The sequence below is a fragment of the Motacilla alba genome, chromosome 15, assembly GCF_015832195.1.
Source record: "Motacilla alba alba isolate MOTALB_02 chromosome 15, Motacilla_alba_V1.0_pri, whole genome shotgun sequence".
NCBI classification, from domain to species: Eukaryota; Metazoa; Chordata; class Aves; order Passeriformes; family Motacillidae; genus Motacilla; species Motacilla alba.
In genome coordinates this window covers 6,082,248-6,096,965 of record NC_052030.1, presented here as the reverse complement: position 1 = coordinate 6,096,965, position 14,718 = coordinate 6,082,248, and the positions used below count along the sequence as shown (strand labels likewise).

Here is a 14,718-nt window from a genome sequence, read left to right as displayed (position 1 = left end):
GGAGCTGATGGCTGGAAGGATACACAAGTGATGAAATAATGCAGAACAATTACTGTGTACATCCCAGTCTTTCAAATCTGTGTCCTCAGGGCTCAAATCTGCTTGTCCCTGCTCAGAGTGTGCTTGGTCAGTCACTCGTCTTGCTAAGATAGAGATTAAGGTAGATTGAAGAATATTTCTGCTATGTTTTTCTGTTTAGAGTTTACCGCTTGAAGTGCAGGAGTGAAGGAAGAGAGTTGGTAGAAGTGGGTTAGAAATCCTTGTAAATTGGGTAGTTCAGGACATTGCCTTCCACACCTATGAGCTAAGAGCTGCCAGGACTGTGGAAGCATCCCTAACAGGGGATGCTGAGTGTGATTGCCAGTTACATTGTGATTTCCACCTGGTTTTTCTAACAAGGTTGCGTTCTCTTTTTTCTAGTTTGTCTCTGCAGCCATTTGAATACCCAGTTTGCACACCAGATGGGACAGTCTTTGATATCCTGTAAGTTCCTGTCTGTACTTAGCTTTATTTTTGTGTTGTTGAACTGGTTACAGCTGTATAATCATCATTTAGTCTTAGCAAGTTGGCAAAAACAGTCATGGCCATCAGTAGAGGTTTCTGATGGGGCTGGTCATGAATTACTTTATCCCTTCTCTTTTCAGGAGCATTGTGCCTTGGATAAAGAAATATGGAACCAATCCAATCACAGGAGAAGTAAGTAATGATGAGTGGATTCACTCATGTCTTTGCTTTCTTTATACTCAGTTTTTTATTTAACCTGTTAGAGAAACAAAAATGCCTTAGTGAAAGCAAAAGAAGTTGAATGGGAGTGCAGTTTTGAAGATGTGTGGAAGAAAGGAGAGCATTACCTCTATTTATTTTTTGTAATCTGATTGTAAATGGGGCAGAGGTGAATGGTTCATTTATATGAAGTCTCAGGGTATCTAGCCTGCCTTCCAGCTGTGGCATAATGAACATCTGTACAGATGGAAATACAAACTGTTGCTAATCCTGGTTCTGCCCAGAAAGCCTGACTGGTCATTGATGGAAAGACTCTCCTGCTGCCTCATATAAGCACAATTCTGGTCCCTGCAGGGCAAGGGGCTCACACCTCTCCGTCTGGGATTAAACTTGCAACAATGTTTCCTAGCCCAAAGGATATTTGGCATCATGCAGATTAAGGAGATTAATAGATGGTATGATGAATGGTTAGCTTACACTATAAAATCTTCTGAGTTGTCCTGACAGTGTATTTCAGAAAGCTTTTGTCATGATGGCTCACTGTGAGAGAAACCTTTGTGGGTTCCTTCCTGCTTTTTCTGCATAAATGATAATTATGCAGAGATTATTTTCTGTAGCAGCATGAAATGGTAAAACACTGAATAAACGTGAAGTACAGGAAATATTTCCCTGTTGGAATTATCTTTTCCCTGATGTGTAAAGTGCATTGTTTGTGAGGGCACAGAGGAAAATTTTAAGCGGGAACTGTTGCCTGAGTGACTGAAATTTCCTCTCCTTCCGTGTGTGCAGTTACTTTTCCAGGCACCGGGTGGCAGCCGTTGCCCAGGATTGGGGAGGTTTGCCGCTGCCTCTGGGCTGAGATTCCTTCTGAAATATCTTGCGTTCGATGAAAGATTTTCCAGTCACACAGATTCGGGGAAAAGCTAAATAACAGATGCAACATTCCTAACTTAAACATGAACAGCCTGTCTGAGACTGCATATCTTCCTGCAGGTGTGTTTGTGCAATGGTGAGATGATTGAAGGTCTTTCTTCACACAGTGAAGAGAGCAGTGTGTTGCTGAGAAGGAATGAAATTGCAGCTTTTTAATTTGTTTTTGCTAGCCTCTCACCACTTAGCTGTTCTGTGCATTGGTTGGGAGTTTTGAGGTGTTACCAGATCAAATCTTTTTCACACAGAGCAGCTCATTGCAGACTGTGAACCATGATGTGGTTCAAAATTGCTTCGAGTTAAATGCTAAGCAAGAAGTGTAACGTGCCTGACTGTGTTGTGTAATGGAGAGAGAGGGAGACTGTGCATAATATACTTGGTGAACCATAAGTGCTTAAACAAAGTCAAGCCTTGAGACCTGTTAATTTACCAGACTTGTGTTTCTGTAGTTGATCTGCAGTGCCCTTCCAGCTGTCCTCAATGTTCCTCCTCCCTTTTCCTCTGTATCACTGTCTGGGGAGCCCTTTACTCCCCACTCTTGTTCTGGGGTGGGCTGGTGTTGTACAGCTCTCTCCTCCACTGGACCAAGGTGTTCCAGGTCAGTTGGAAGAAAAAGGAGACACATGTTCTCCAGAATAGCACACAGCCCTGCTGAATTCAGCTCTGTGGAGCTCGAAGTTCAACAGTGGGCTTGAAAGAAGGATTGTGATTTAGACTTTGTTTCCCAGAAGGATATCTCAGGTTTTTGGAAGAGTAGGGTGGCATTTGGCAGAAATGGGATGAGAGTGCTGGGTAGGGTGCCATTGGGCAGAGGAAGTCAGTGAATTGAGCTTGTGCATCTCTGGACTGTTCTGTCCTCTGTTGAATCTGTCACTGTGTGTGCACCCTCTGTTACCTGTGCAGCTTGTTCATGGAAACCAGAAAGTATCTTCTGTAATGAATTGGTGACTTGGAGAAACTCAGGACTCTGGGTTTATTTAGAAAGGAATTGAGCCAGATGAGCTGCGATGCCATGTTGTGTACACTAACTTATGGAGTTACTTTGCACAGGTTGGTGATGAGGCTCTGGAGAATTTTTGCATTTATTTGTCTTGAAGTGAAAAATAGTAATGAAACCCTCTGTGGCTTGTACTTCTCTAATTGTGGTTTGCTACAGGACAGGTGCTTTAGAGAAGTCAATAGACCGCTTGGAAATGAGGGGGTTAATGGTGTGCTCTTGGCACTCCCTAGTTCTGTCTAGCTGCCTTATTTCTGAAGTGGACCCCTCAGTGGAGAACTGGAGAGCCCTGCAGTCATTAAGATATTTATCTTTGCTGTGCTCCAGGGGGTAGGACTGTGTTGGTCTTTCATTAATTGGATGTCTGTGAACTGATCTACAAGGGACTTCTCTGATTCTTCTGAATCCTAAACTATTGGGCTAGCCTTTTTTTTCAAGAAACGCTGCAATGCAAATCACTGTTGACCTTTGTCTAGAATTTACCATTAGCTATTCTAGAAAGTAACTTTAGATTTATTCCTCCCCCTCCCTTTTTAACAATGCATTGTGGTAAAAAATGCTTGTTTTACTGCTACACCAATAATTTTGGAAGAAGCAGTGCGTTTCTCACAGCTGAACTAGAATCTGTCAGTTGGCATTGTCTCACTTTTTCTGTCAGCTTTGTCAGGACACTGCCCTGGCTTATCCTTACACTAAAATTGCATAAAAGAAAGTGGAAAGTGATAGTTAGCTCATTCCTTTTTACTGGCAACAGCACTTTGGCTTCTTTGGCTTGCAGAGAGTTGCAGGCTTGCCAGAACATTTCACGTAGCGACGTTCTGACAGCCTGACCAGCATGCCCACATGAGGCAGCCAGCTGGGCTCAGGATACCTGTTTCAAGGAGTGACATTGGCCAGAGCATGTCTGGTTGGTTGGAATCTCAAATATGAACAGATGATAGATCAGCGTGCCTTTTGACAGGAATTTCAAGAAATTGATTTTCTTTATTGCGTGGATATGTTCTATGTGGGCTGAGCTGTTTTTCCTCCTGTTCATTGTAATGTGTCTGATGTCAATACTTATTTTTTCCACTCTGGTTCAGTGACATTCTGACTGTGTGTGGGCAGGCCAGATTGTTGTGGCTGTACTTTCAGCCCCTATCAAGGCTTTGTAACCTTAGGCAAATATCTGTTCCCTTGTCTCTGAAGTAGATACTGTCTTTGTCCCTGATTCCTCCTTTTCTGTGGGAATTTAACTCTTTTAGACACTGGAAAGCATGTTAATTTGATTCAGTCCAGTTAATTTAGCCTGGCCTATGAGTCAGGTTAGGAGACCTGAAGATGCCGTGTGGTGGATTTCTGAGACTGAGTCCCATTTGTGGTCTGAATGAGGCAGAGCAGAATTTGTGTTGTGCCCTGTCTTTTGCAAAGTTGGGATCCAGACCTGCAGGCCAGAGAGGGTGTTTTCTTAAGCATCACAAGGTTTTAGCTTCTCACTATGTTAAGAAGGAAAGTTTTTACAAATTCTGAGGGTTTTTTACAGGTTAGAAAAGCCTTTTACTTTGTCTGCCTCTAAAGATAACCATGAAGAGGAGTCTGGTGCATATGATGAAGTAATAGAAGGCAGAGCCACTGACATGGAAAATGAGAACCAGCTTTGGAGTCAGAAGGCTAAAAATCCCTGACTTTTCCCAGTGAGACATCTGACTTTTAGAAAGAGAGAGCTGGACACAGAGCTTTGTTCTGTGTACAATGTAAATATTTGCTGTTTTTCTCCCACACTCTTTAATCCTGTATTTACCAAATAAAGCTGTCTTGGGGTGAAATTATGACTAACATGATCAAATAATGGCAGTACAGGTGCCTGGCTCCTGCAGTAAGCCTGTCTGATCCAGGCTTTGGAAGCACCAGAGAGCTTGTACCTGCAATGCCCTGCAGCAACGACAGCCTGCAGTGGACACCTCCTCCCTCCAGCACTGCTCACTAGGAATGTAAACAGTGCCCTTTTTCAATCATTTGTTTGAAGTAAGGTTGGTAAGAGGATGCTTGCCATAATAATTACAGGCACTTTCAAAACCTATAACTTCTTACCCACAAAAGAAAAAAATTGCAACTACATCTATTATTTCAAAACTTGGGAAAGCATTCTCAAATGCATTCCTTAAATATATTTATCATCCAAATGCTGATGGCTATTGTTACTTCATTTTGTTGTTGAAATCATGATTTCTTTTCAATTTGGTCAAGTAGATTTCAGCGAGTTTCATAGATCCCGTAGAAATCAGTTACTGGTTTTGCAGTGAAGCTTGCTGACCTGGTTTAATGAAGAGGATATGGAGAAGATTACTTCTTTTACTGTTGATTTGTTAATCCCACTTAAAAAATGAACAAACAACCTTACAATGCTTTTTTTTTAATGCACTAAAAAAGTCTTTGGCTATCTAAGTAAGGGAAATCCTGTCTGAAAAGGATGCAGAAATTGGAGCAAAGGTGAAACTCCTTAAACATAGAAGTGTTTTTACCATTTTGAAAGCATGGAGATAGAAATAGAAATAGAAAACATTGACAATTGTTTCTTCACCTGGGGAGTGGATATAATGAGAAACAGGGCTTAGGTATTTTTTCTACTTTTGCAATATTCTGAATAAAGAAACTGTAGTGTATGAGCAATGTGGGAAATACCAAGTAGGAACAGCTATTAAACTACAGTTTAAGTTCTAGCCAGGACTTTATGGTTCACTACAAATTGCTTTCCAACTCTGTCACATAATCAGTGCAGGGTCCCTGTGTTTCAGGAATGGATTCCTAAAAGTGGGTTGGATGAGCTTCACACATTACTGAGTCAGAGGTGTTGAGATCACAGTGACAGACAAAACTCATCTAACCCTGAGTCAAGTGGAACCAATCTCAGGCCTGAACTGGGAGGAGGACAAGTTCTAATTTCATGTGACCCTTACTGGCTAAATCAACAGTGACAATGGCTTTTAACTCAATTCATATGGTCTGTGAGGTAATTTACTGCAGATTGCTGCTTTAATTGTGTTGTTCCAGGTGTGCTTCTAGATAATGAGCAGCAAATAATGGATGTCATTAGACAAAACCCTGTGGTTTGAAGGTGCCCTCTTTCAGGGCAGTGTAGCAGTGTACACTGTCAGGAAAATGCAATAGCCATAGATAATGTGCAGTGGGATGCATTTTCAGAGTGTTTGTTGAGACCTTTCTGTAACCTGGTGTTAATGTTACCTCACGATTCTGGTGATCATCTAAAAATGGCACATTGAAGCAGGAGTCAGATTTTCCTTGTGCTTTCTCATCTTTTTGTCTTGAGAAGTTTTCTTCACTTACTGTTTCCTAAGAGATTGTGCTTACTTTGAGCATTTTAATCTTTTGTCAGGGTACAAAATACCAGCAGGAAAATGCTGTGGAGGCTTCCACAGGCAGGCTATGTCCACATCAGTTTTCCATATCTAGAGTGCTGGGACTGTCTAATTAAGAGCTAAATAGTTTGACCAGTTGAGATAATTTTCATTATGTAGAATTCAGGAGTGTGTGAACAACTCACATTGTTTTTGCCTCAACATCAGAGCACAGCACCTGAAATCCAAGTAGTCTGCTGTGTTTTCTCCTTGGGGCTTTGGAAATGAGTGATCATTTAGGTGGATCAGAAACTTCAGGTCTCATTTGGATGTAATGTGAGTGATGTATAAATGAGAATTTTAATTTTTCTCTAGAGAACTCCTTTCACGTACATGTCAGAAGAAGTCGGCACATCTTCAGCTTTGAAATTCAAAGTATATTTTTTAATTTGTCTGATGCAACTTAGGTCCTCAGATATTGCAGAAGTTTAAATGTCAATTGCCCCCTTTCTTCCCCTTTTATTTAACTTAGCATATTTTTCCTATATACTTGAAATGAGTTTTTTTTCCTTGTTTATTTGTAAGAAAAGTTTCATTGTGGGGCGGGAATTACAGTTCTGGGTGAGTAATAGCTTATTACAGAACAGAGAACAAAGCTTACAGAAATAAAGCCAAGGGAAGCTTTGTTGTTGAAAAATGATTCAGACAAATCCATCTTGGTTTTCATGTGCTGCAGAAAGAGGAGTGAAATGATCAGGAACGGAAAACTGGGAGACTGTCTGAGGTCTTCAGCTCTCTCAGTCTGCTTCGCAAACTGCGTGCTCTGTCTTGAACCAGTGTTTGCTTTTTGCCTGCCGTGGCTACTGAGAGCTTCTGCTGATGGTTTTTCATCTGATACATATCTTCTGTAAATTTTGGGTTTGACCAGCTCAGTCTTGTTTGTATTGGTGCCAAAATTGTGCTTCTCTCTGTTAGTGTTTACAGCTGTGTGTTTTGTATGGAAGAATTTAATGCTTTCTTGACACTCTGTTGTTGAGACTTGTATTTTCCTCTCAGATGTTCTTCATGCCTTTAAGTTCTCCATACCCTACATGGTCACGGTTCTCCTCCACATCTGTTAAATTTTAATATATCTTCTTTGAACAGAGTTAGTCTTAATCATACACAGTAAATGCTGTGTGAATGCCTGGTACAGTGGTGGGAATATTTTCTAATTTCTTCCTGAAATACTTTGAAAATATCTGATATATTACACATGATAGTGTAAAACCAAAAACCATTTCAGTGTATGTGTTGAGACAGGAAGGGTGCTTTGAGAAAATGAGAATTTGTTGCATTTTCTTTTGGCAGGCTGGGTCATTTCAGAAGCAGGTCCAAGTTAGAGTTAGCCAGGATGAGCAGTAGTTCTTCCTTTTCTCTTTGTTTTGTTGTTTCCAGTTAAATGTTGCTGCCTGTATTTCTGTGGGCAGTAGCAGCCTTTCAGACACGTGTGGTTACAGCTGTTGTCATTAAGCATCTCTCTCCAGGTGCATTTTTGTCTGGGGCAGCAGACACAGGCTGCTGCTCAAATGCCCAGAATCCACTTTGAACGAGATGAACTCTTCAATATGCAGCAACTGAGCCGTGTCGTCTTACCTCATTGGCCTCAGAAATTATTAGGTTTTAGTCGACAGTCTAAATGAGTTAATATTTGACTAGTGACCATAAATTTTCAAGGCCCCTGGATAGAAACATACGAGGACATGGTTTCTGCCCTGAGGAATGACCATAAAGTCACATGTCATAACAAAATGGTCATAAAACACAGGGGCGATCAAGGGGATGAAAATCCCTCTGAGTTGTATCCTGACAGATAACTCCTTCTTTTGCTGGGTTTTCTGAAAATTTCCCTCTCTCCTTTGTTGCTGGCAAACATGGATAGCTGGTTCTTTCTTTTCCAGAGTTGTTTGTGTGTTTTATAGTAGTGCACCCAGCACTACTAAGAGTTAGCCTTTATCTGTCCTAAAAAGGGGATTTATTTTTCAATTCCCTGTGTCTTTGGAAACAGTGAGGGCAAAGAAGATGAGATTTGCTTCTACTTACTGTTCAAGTGCTTTATCAAAAAAAGACATTTAAAACCCTCCAGTGTTGTGAGTCATTGGCCAAGCTGCTGTTCCTCCTTCACACCTTGCTGACTGTGGTGGTGGTGGGCAGTGTTTGATCCAGTAACCCACCTCTGGGCACAGGCAGATAAACGTGTCTACCATTATTTCTAATGCATTACGTCCCTTACAGCAAAAAAGTATTTACATCTAGGTTTTACAGACTGAACAGATGGTCTCTCCTTTTCCCGCTCTGTGTTTTGGTGTAAGTGTGCACATTGGATGGGATTTTGTGACTGTGACACTTGAAAAACTAGCAGCTGTGAAGCGCTCTAGCCTTAAATGAGATGCAGCATGAGGTTTCCCACAGATCTTTACTTGCCTGTTTTTCACTAAAATTGGAGACTAGATTTTTAGTGCTTCTGCAAAGCTTTATTTTCCTTGAACTGTGCTGTATTTGGCTGTGGATCTCTGGATTGGTAGACTTTTGACTGCATTAAGACTGCAGGTTTGATCTTGCGATGCAGCTACATGTCTTTTTCTCATGGTAATTTCTGTTAATGTGCTCTTTGATAGAGCAGTATTATTGCTGGTGTCTGTGAACCACGTGTGTTATCAAGCATGTCTTTATGGTTCTCTGGACAAGGCTTTGGTGACCATATGGTGTCAGTTTAATTAACTTTTAAATATGTAAATACAGTGGTCTAGAAGTGTGTAATGAAGGATCTTCTGTGTCCATTTCCATTCTAGCTCAGCAGTATGTGAAGACTGCAGTTAAACAGCAGCTTAATCCAAGAATGTGAATTGAAGGTATCTTTTTAGCATTAGGTAGGTAGCTGTGATAAATAGTGAGCATTTTTGTTGTTGAATTAAACATAGAAATGATACCTGGAATTGTGAGACTGTTCTGGCCTCTTGGCTGCTGAGCCCAAATTTTTCATGGAGTGTTAAAATATGTATAGATAGTTAATTTTGTTAAAACAGTGCTGCTGTTTCCAGTTGCAAACCCTAATGTGTAGGCTTGAGGATTTCCAATGCCCTTTATTGTCATTAAATCCATTTACAAAATCCAAAATAATAAAATTATACATGGAGTTATTCCAGTACTATTCATTGAACTCATGCCCCACTTTTTTCGGGGAGATTTTATAGCAAGGAAAATTGTAAGAGGGCTTCTTAAAATGGGAAGTTGTATGTTAAGTTTTATGTAACAGGTCTCATCTGTAAACGAGCCAAGGAATGTAATACAAAATTCATTTACTGTTGCTAAGCTTAGTTTGGTACTTGGTAGGCAGCACTGCATTTCAATATTAGTATTTGTTCTGGCTTTCTCTTCTGCTTGAGGTAACTCTGTGTTTCTTGTTTTGGTGGGATGAAAAACCATCAAATGGCCATGCCAGCTCGGGATGATTTTTGACCTCATGTTATCAGCCAGTTCAGATGTGGCACATTAATTTTTCCCTGTGTAGTGTGTTGGTCCTGGCTGACCCCAGGCACTACCAAAGCCCCTTCCTCAACTGCCCTCCACAACTGGACAGGGGTGAGAAAATGTCATGGGCTGGAGGTTCATGGGTTGAGATAAGGGCCAGGAGAGATTTTCTTCCTAGATAGGTTATCCCAGCTGCTTTACTAGCATTTCTGATTGTCCCAGCCTTGGCCAGCAGCATGTCCATTCTGGACACAGCGGAAGCTTCCAGCAGCTTCTCACAGAAGCCACCCCTGTAGCCCCCCACTACCAAAACCTGGCCACACAACCCCAATACCAGCTTCCCTGGATTTTTGTGTGTTCCTGACAGAGGCCATTCCATGTGTCTGGTCAGGGGGTCCAATCCCCAGGTGCTGAACATTTGAACACTTACTCGGATGCTGTTGGTAGGGTGGGAAAGTCCATCTTTACTAAACACAGCTTTTGCCGCACGCCGCCAACTCTGCCCCATGTGTGGGTAGAGAATCAGTGGAGCCCTTTTGGAATTGCTTTTCAGGCTGGTGCATATCCAACAGGGTCAGAGCCTTATTAACAAGAAGAACGTGCAGCCACAGACCAAAGAGATTCAGCGAGTGTAACTAATTGATGCGTGGGGATTGTAGGTCATATCTGCATGAGACACTCAGTGATGGCAGAGAATGATTTAATTCGGAACAATCGGCGTGTTCCATCCGCGAGCTGCCACAGTGCCCCACTAACCTCCGTGGCGTCATCACCTCTGCCTGGGTATCAATAAAGGCTGCTGCCCTTTGGGATCCCGCAGGAGCCGGTGCTGTCAGCTGACAGAGGAGAGCGCGCGGGGCGCTGGGGCTGCTCCCTGCCGCAGGAAAGTAGGTCATGGCCAAAAGTAGCCTTGGCTGCCTTTGTGGAAGCGTGCCTGCGAGAGAGGAGTCAGCTGAGAAAAGAGCTCGCACGGTTTTGCGTTTGTTTTTTTTTTTTTAGCCCTTCCTTGCTTTGGAGCAGCTGGCACTGCGTGCCGTGAAATGCGTCTGCTTTCCAGTATTTCTGCATAAAGTATTTTTAGAAAGGAATATGCGGCTCTTATTTCTGCTTAAGGGAAGTGGCAGATGCATGTGGCCTTTTCATTGTCATTAGGAATTTTGAATTTAATTAGATCAAGTGTTTTTAATAAACACTTTTTTTTCCTCTTGCTTTCTTAACTGGAGCGTGGCTGAAACTGGGTGGTGGGTGTGTGTCAGGGAAACTCAGGAAGAAAATAGTTTTGAACTTGAGCTATGTATGCAATATTTGTTCTCTCTTAAGCATTATTAATAATAAAAATACATGAAAACAAGTACTTTAACTCATTTTAGGATTCATTCACTCCTGCTGTCTCTTCCTGTGATGATCGGCGCCCATTTGTGGCATAACGGTCATTTCCATGGCAACAAACTGTGTGATGGTGCTTGGAAAGCTTTGCCTTTTGATGGAGAATAAATAAAAGGAGATTCACCCACATGCAAGATAATCCTGTTTCCATGTGAAATGAAGAACTTGAGAGGAAAAAAAATATATTACACAGTTTGCCTATATCCTGTCCTTTTACACTTTCCTGGGTAATGTGTAGGTGTTTCAAAACTGAACCTCCTGGCAGTCCTGGTTGTGGCCTCTCTCCTCTCTCCTCTGTGGCTGCTCTGTGTGCAATTGCCAGATCCTGTGGCCTGGTCTTGGGCACTGAGCAATCCTTTGTAGCACATCATCATCTGGTTTTGCTGTTCTGAGGCTCCAAAGAATTTTCTTTGACAAAACACTGAATCCCCCTCTTACCTCGCCACACAAGCTGAAGGAGCTGCTCCAAAGGGCATGAGTTGACATGCCAAGGTCACTTCTTCAAGAGAGGCCTGAAGGAAGGCCAGCCTGTGGCAATAAAAGTTTGTAATATTCATACAGCACTTCACTACAGAGTTCTCACTCCAGGCAGTATTTCAACTCCTGTATGACAATCACTGGGTTTTTATTTACTGTTGACATAAGACTGTATAATTGCTGGTCTCTGTGGAGAGCAGATCCAGCATGAGCAGCTGATGCACCATGAGTAACTGAGGCTGAAAAATAACCTTTTTCCATATTATGGAAAGATATGACCTGAAATACCATACTATTTCCCTGGGCACAGAGTGAGAGCCCAAGGACTTGACAGCACATCTAACAATACATCATAGGGTGACAGATGAAAAGTGCACTGCAGCTTTTGCTACCTTTAAAGTCTGCACAGCAGTTTAGTCTGTCTTTTCTGTGAAATTTCTGTCAAGGTATAAATCTGAATCTTCAATCATGCTAAACTGTTTCTTACAGAACTGTTTCCATTTTTCTTTAAAGATGCTTATGTGTTTTGGGCATAGCTCAGATCTGCCAGGAGGATAATTTAAGGAACTTTCTTGAAATTAGCAATGTTTCCAGTGGTTGTATTTCTAAAGAAGCTTTTTCTGAAACATAATTTTTGGGCTGTTGCACAACATGTGCACAGATGGATGCTGCTTTGTGTTAATAGTTGCTTAGGTTGAACAGATCTGTCCAGGATCAGATGTTCATTTTGGCAACTCTGCAGTTCTCCTACTACTTCTTTGATAAATTTGTTTTTGTAAGAAGATAAATAAATAAAACTCTGCATTCACTTAGTCATTTCAGACTGCCATTGCCTTTGCTGCCATTGCCTTTGCTGTCCTTTGTACCTCAGCAGTGGGCAGATATTGGAGTGGTTTAGGTGGTTTTTTTGAGAATCCACTTAAGTAAAAGCAGTGGTACTGGTCTTCTATCACATAACTAAATATAACCAAACCTGGCCTCTTTTTTCTTTTCCCATCATATTCCTACTAGCTCTCATTGCTCTTCCTGCTAATAAATTAGAGAGATGGTTACCTTTCTGGCAGCAAATGAGCCTGCCAGTTGGTTGAGAGCAATTTGAGAAGCACCTTCCTATAAAGGAATGAGTCCAGCTGTCATAACATGTACTCTGTAAACCAAGAATATGAATTTTGATTAGGCACAGAAAGCCCACTAACTTTGTTTCACACTTTTCTTTATTGTTTTTTGCCATAATGATTGAAGTAGCAGTGTCGGCACCAGGGCTGGCAGATCTCCACTTGTAGCTGTTTATAAAGAGCTGTCTGGGTTATAAAAACCTCCCTAATCTCTTCAGGTGCGTGTTTTGAGAAGAGAACTGATTGTTTCTTTTAAAAGGCCTGTGCTGTGTGTGCTTTTAAGGATCCATTTGGCTGTGAAATTGTCTCTGACAGCTGATACAATCAAAGGCTTTGTTTTTTAAAAGTCTCAGATCCTGACTCAGCCTTGCAGCTTGTTTCATCTCCAGCTGGGTGCCACAGTCAAGCTCTACCTGGCCATCCCGATGGGCTGTGCTGGTGAGGTCACCCAGGCTGTGATGTGTCCTGTCTTGCCCGTGATGTACCCAAATCACACACTGATCTCATGGAATGACTGGGGGCCCGGCATGTTACTGAAGGCTCACTGTTCTTTTGGGTGTGTGTGCAGCTTCCATGTCTTAGGGAAGGCTGCAGGGCAGGAGCAGCCTGATTGTCCAGAAATGTTTGCCAGCCTGACAGCTCTGCTCTTCCCATCTCAGAAAACCCTTCCAGAGAGGGCAGCAGAAAAATGCCACAGTCATGCTTCTGATGAAGTGCGGGAGAGCAGGAGTAGCTTAGTTTGCAGTGTCCTGTCTAGAGCTGGAGAACATTATCCCAGCCTTGGCTGTCACCTCAGTTCCCTGTTCACTGGATTGTTACCTGGGGGTTAAGTGGCTGAAAATCCCTCCTGGGATTCCCTTCGTTACCCCAAGTGCCTCTCCAGAGAGCTTGTGCCTCTGTTTCTCTGTATTATTGCTGGCTGTCATGTGAGCTCTGCTGCATGTTTCCTGAGTAAAAGGAGAATTACAGTTATTTCAGAAAAGGCATTAAGCTTGATTGCCAAAATGGTTTGCTGGCTTTATGACTTTCATCAGAGGTCCCTGCTGAATTGTCCCTTCTGATCAATGGCAATGATCTTTGCCTCTTAGCTTTTTGTGCCAACTCCCCTTTCAGTCTGTGCTAAGAGTTGTGCAACTCTCTGAACAGATTCCCCGTGCTTAGCACTGTCCTGTGTCAAATAGAGCCCTGTAAACAAATGCATCCCTGTTCTCAGGCTCCCTGAGCCTTGTTTTTGTGGTCTGTGACTTGAATTCCCAGAGTTCTGATAATTCAGACAACCTGCAATAGATTATTAATAAATTATGTACTCTTGAAGTCATAACAGTGATGTTAGTTTCCTTTTATTTCCATGGTTACATTCTGTTGTGATTAATCTTTTTAATGCTTTATTTTCTTTAGAAACTAGATGCCAAATCACTTATAAAGCTGAATTTTGCTAAAAACAGTGAAGGTAAGTGCAGTCATTTTCTGTGGCGGTGTTTTGTTGGGTTTTTTTACCTTAATGAGTGCTTTAATAAATTCTGGTTTGTCTTACTCATGGTGAACTTAAGTAGTTTGTGTTCTCTATCATGGTTTTCTTAGTAGAATAATTGCTTCTTGTGAGTGATAAGTTTACCTTCAAAGTTCCATTGCTGTTTTTCTTTACACTGGGGAGCTGTAAATTATTCAGCAATTTCACTTTACTATAGCTGCTACTGCACTAAGGTACTGTTTACTTTAAGGAAAGAATCAAAAAAAGTGAAATTTCTGTAATGTTATCTTATTTCCAACTTGCCTGTGGCAATATTTGCTGTTCACTTGGTTTTGAACAGCTTTTTGTTTATAAAAGGGATTAGACTTAAATAAACACGTGGGATTTTATGAATAGAAGCACACAAGACAGCTGCCTCGAGTTTTATTTTTGCAAGATATAAAATCAGCCTCCTAAGAGAGCATGGTAGGAACAAAAGAGAAGAGTGGAGATGAATTCATCTTCTACAAAGCAGATAATGATTTCTTTGAAATTAAAGTGGCTAAGATTAGGTGGGAATAAAATTCTGGAGTGTCTGTCTCCTTATCTTACCAAAATCTATGGATTACAAGTTCTTTTCTGTGGCTGATGGATTTCTTCTATGCCTTGTGTTCCATCTGTCTCAAGAGCTGGGTGTTAAAAATTGATCAATAGTCAGTGTGGCCAAGGCTTTTGAAAAATACCATGACATTGTGCTTCCCCTAAAGTCCAGCTCACAGTGCTGGGGTGGAATGA

General features: G+C 41.6%; 1 protein-coding gene across 1 annotated transcript in view; it reads left to right on the top strand.

The window, feature by feature from the left end:
• The window catches only part of PPIL2 (peptidylprolyl isomerase like 2), a 68,205-nt gene that overhangs the window by 928 nt on the left and 52,559 nt on the right, over positions 1-14,718 (top strand). The window contains exons 4-6 of the mRNA XM_038151990.1: positions 421-483; positions 645-696; positions 13,872-13,923. Of these exons, the coding sequence (XP_038007918.1) occupies positions 421-483; positions 645-696; positions 13,872-13,923 (167 nt within the window). The remainder of the gene's footprint in view (positions 1-420; positions 484-644; positions 697-13,871; positions 13,924-14,718) is intronic.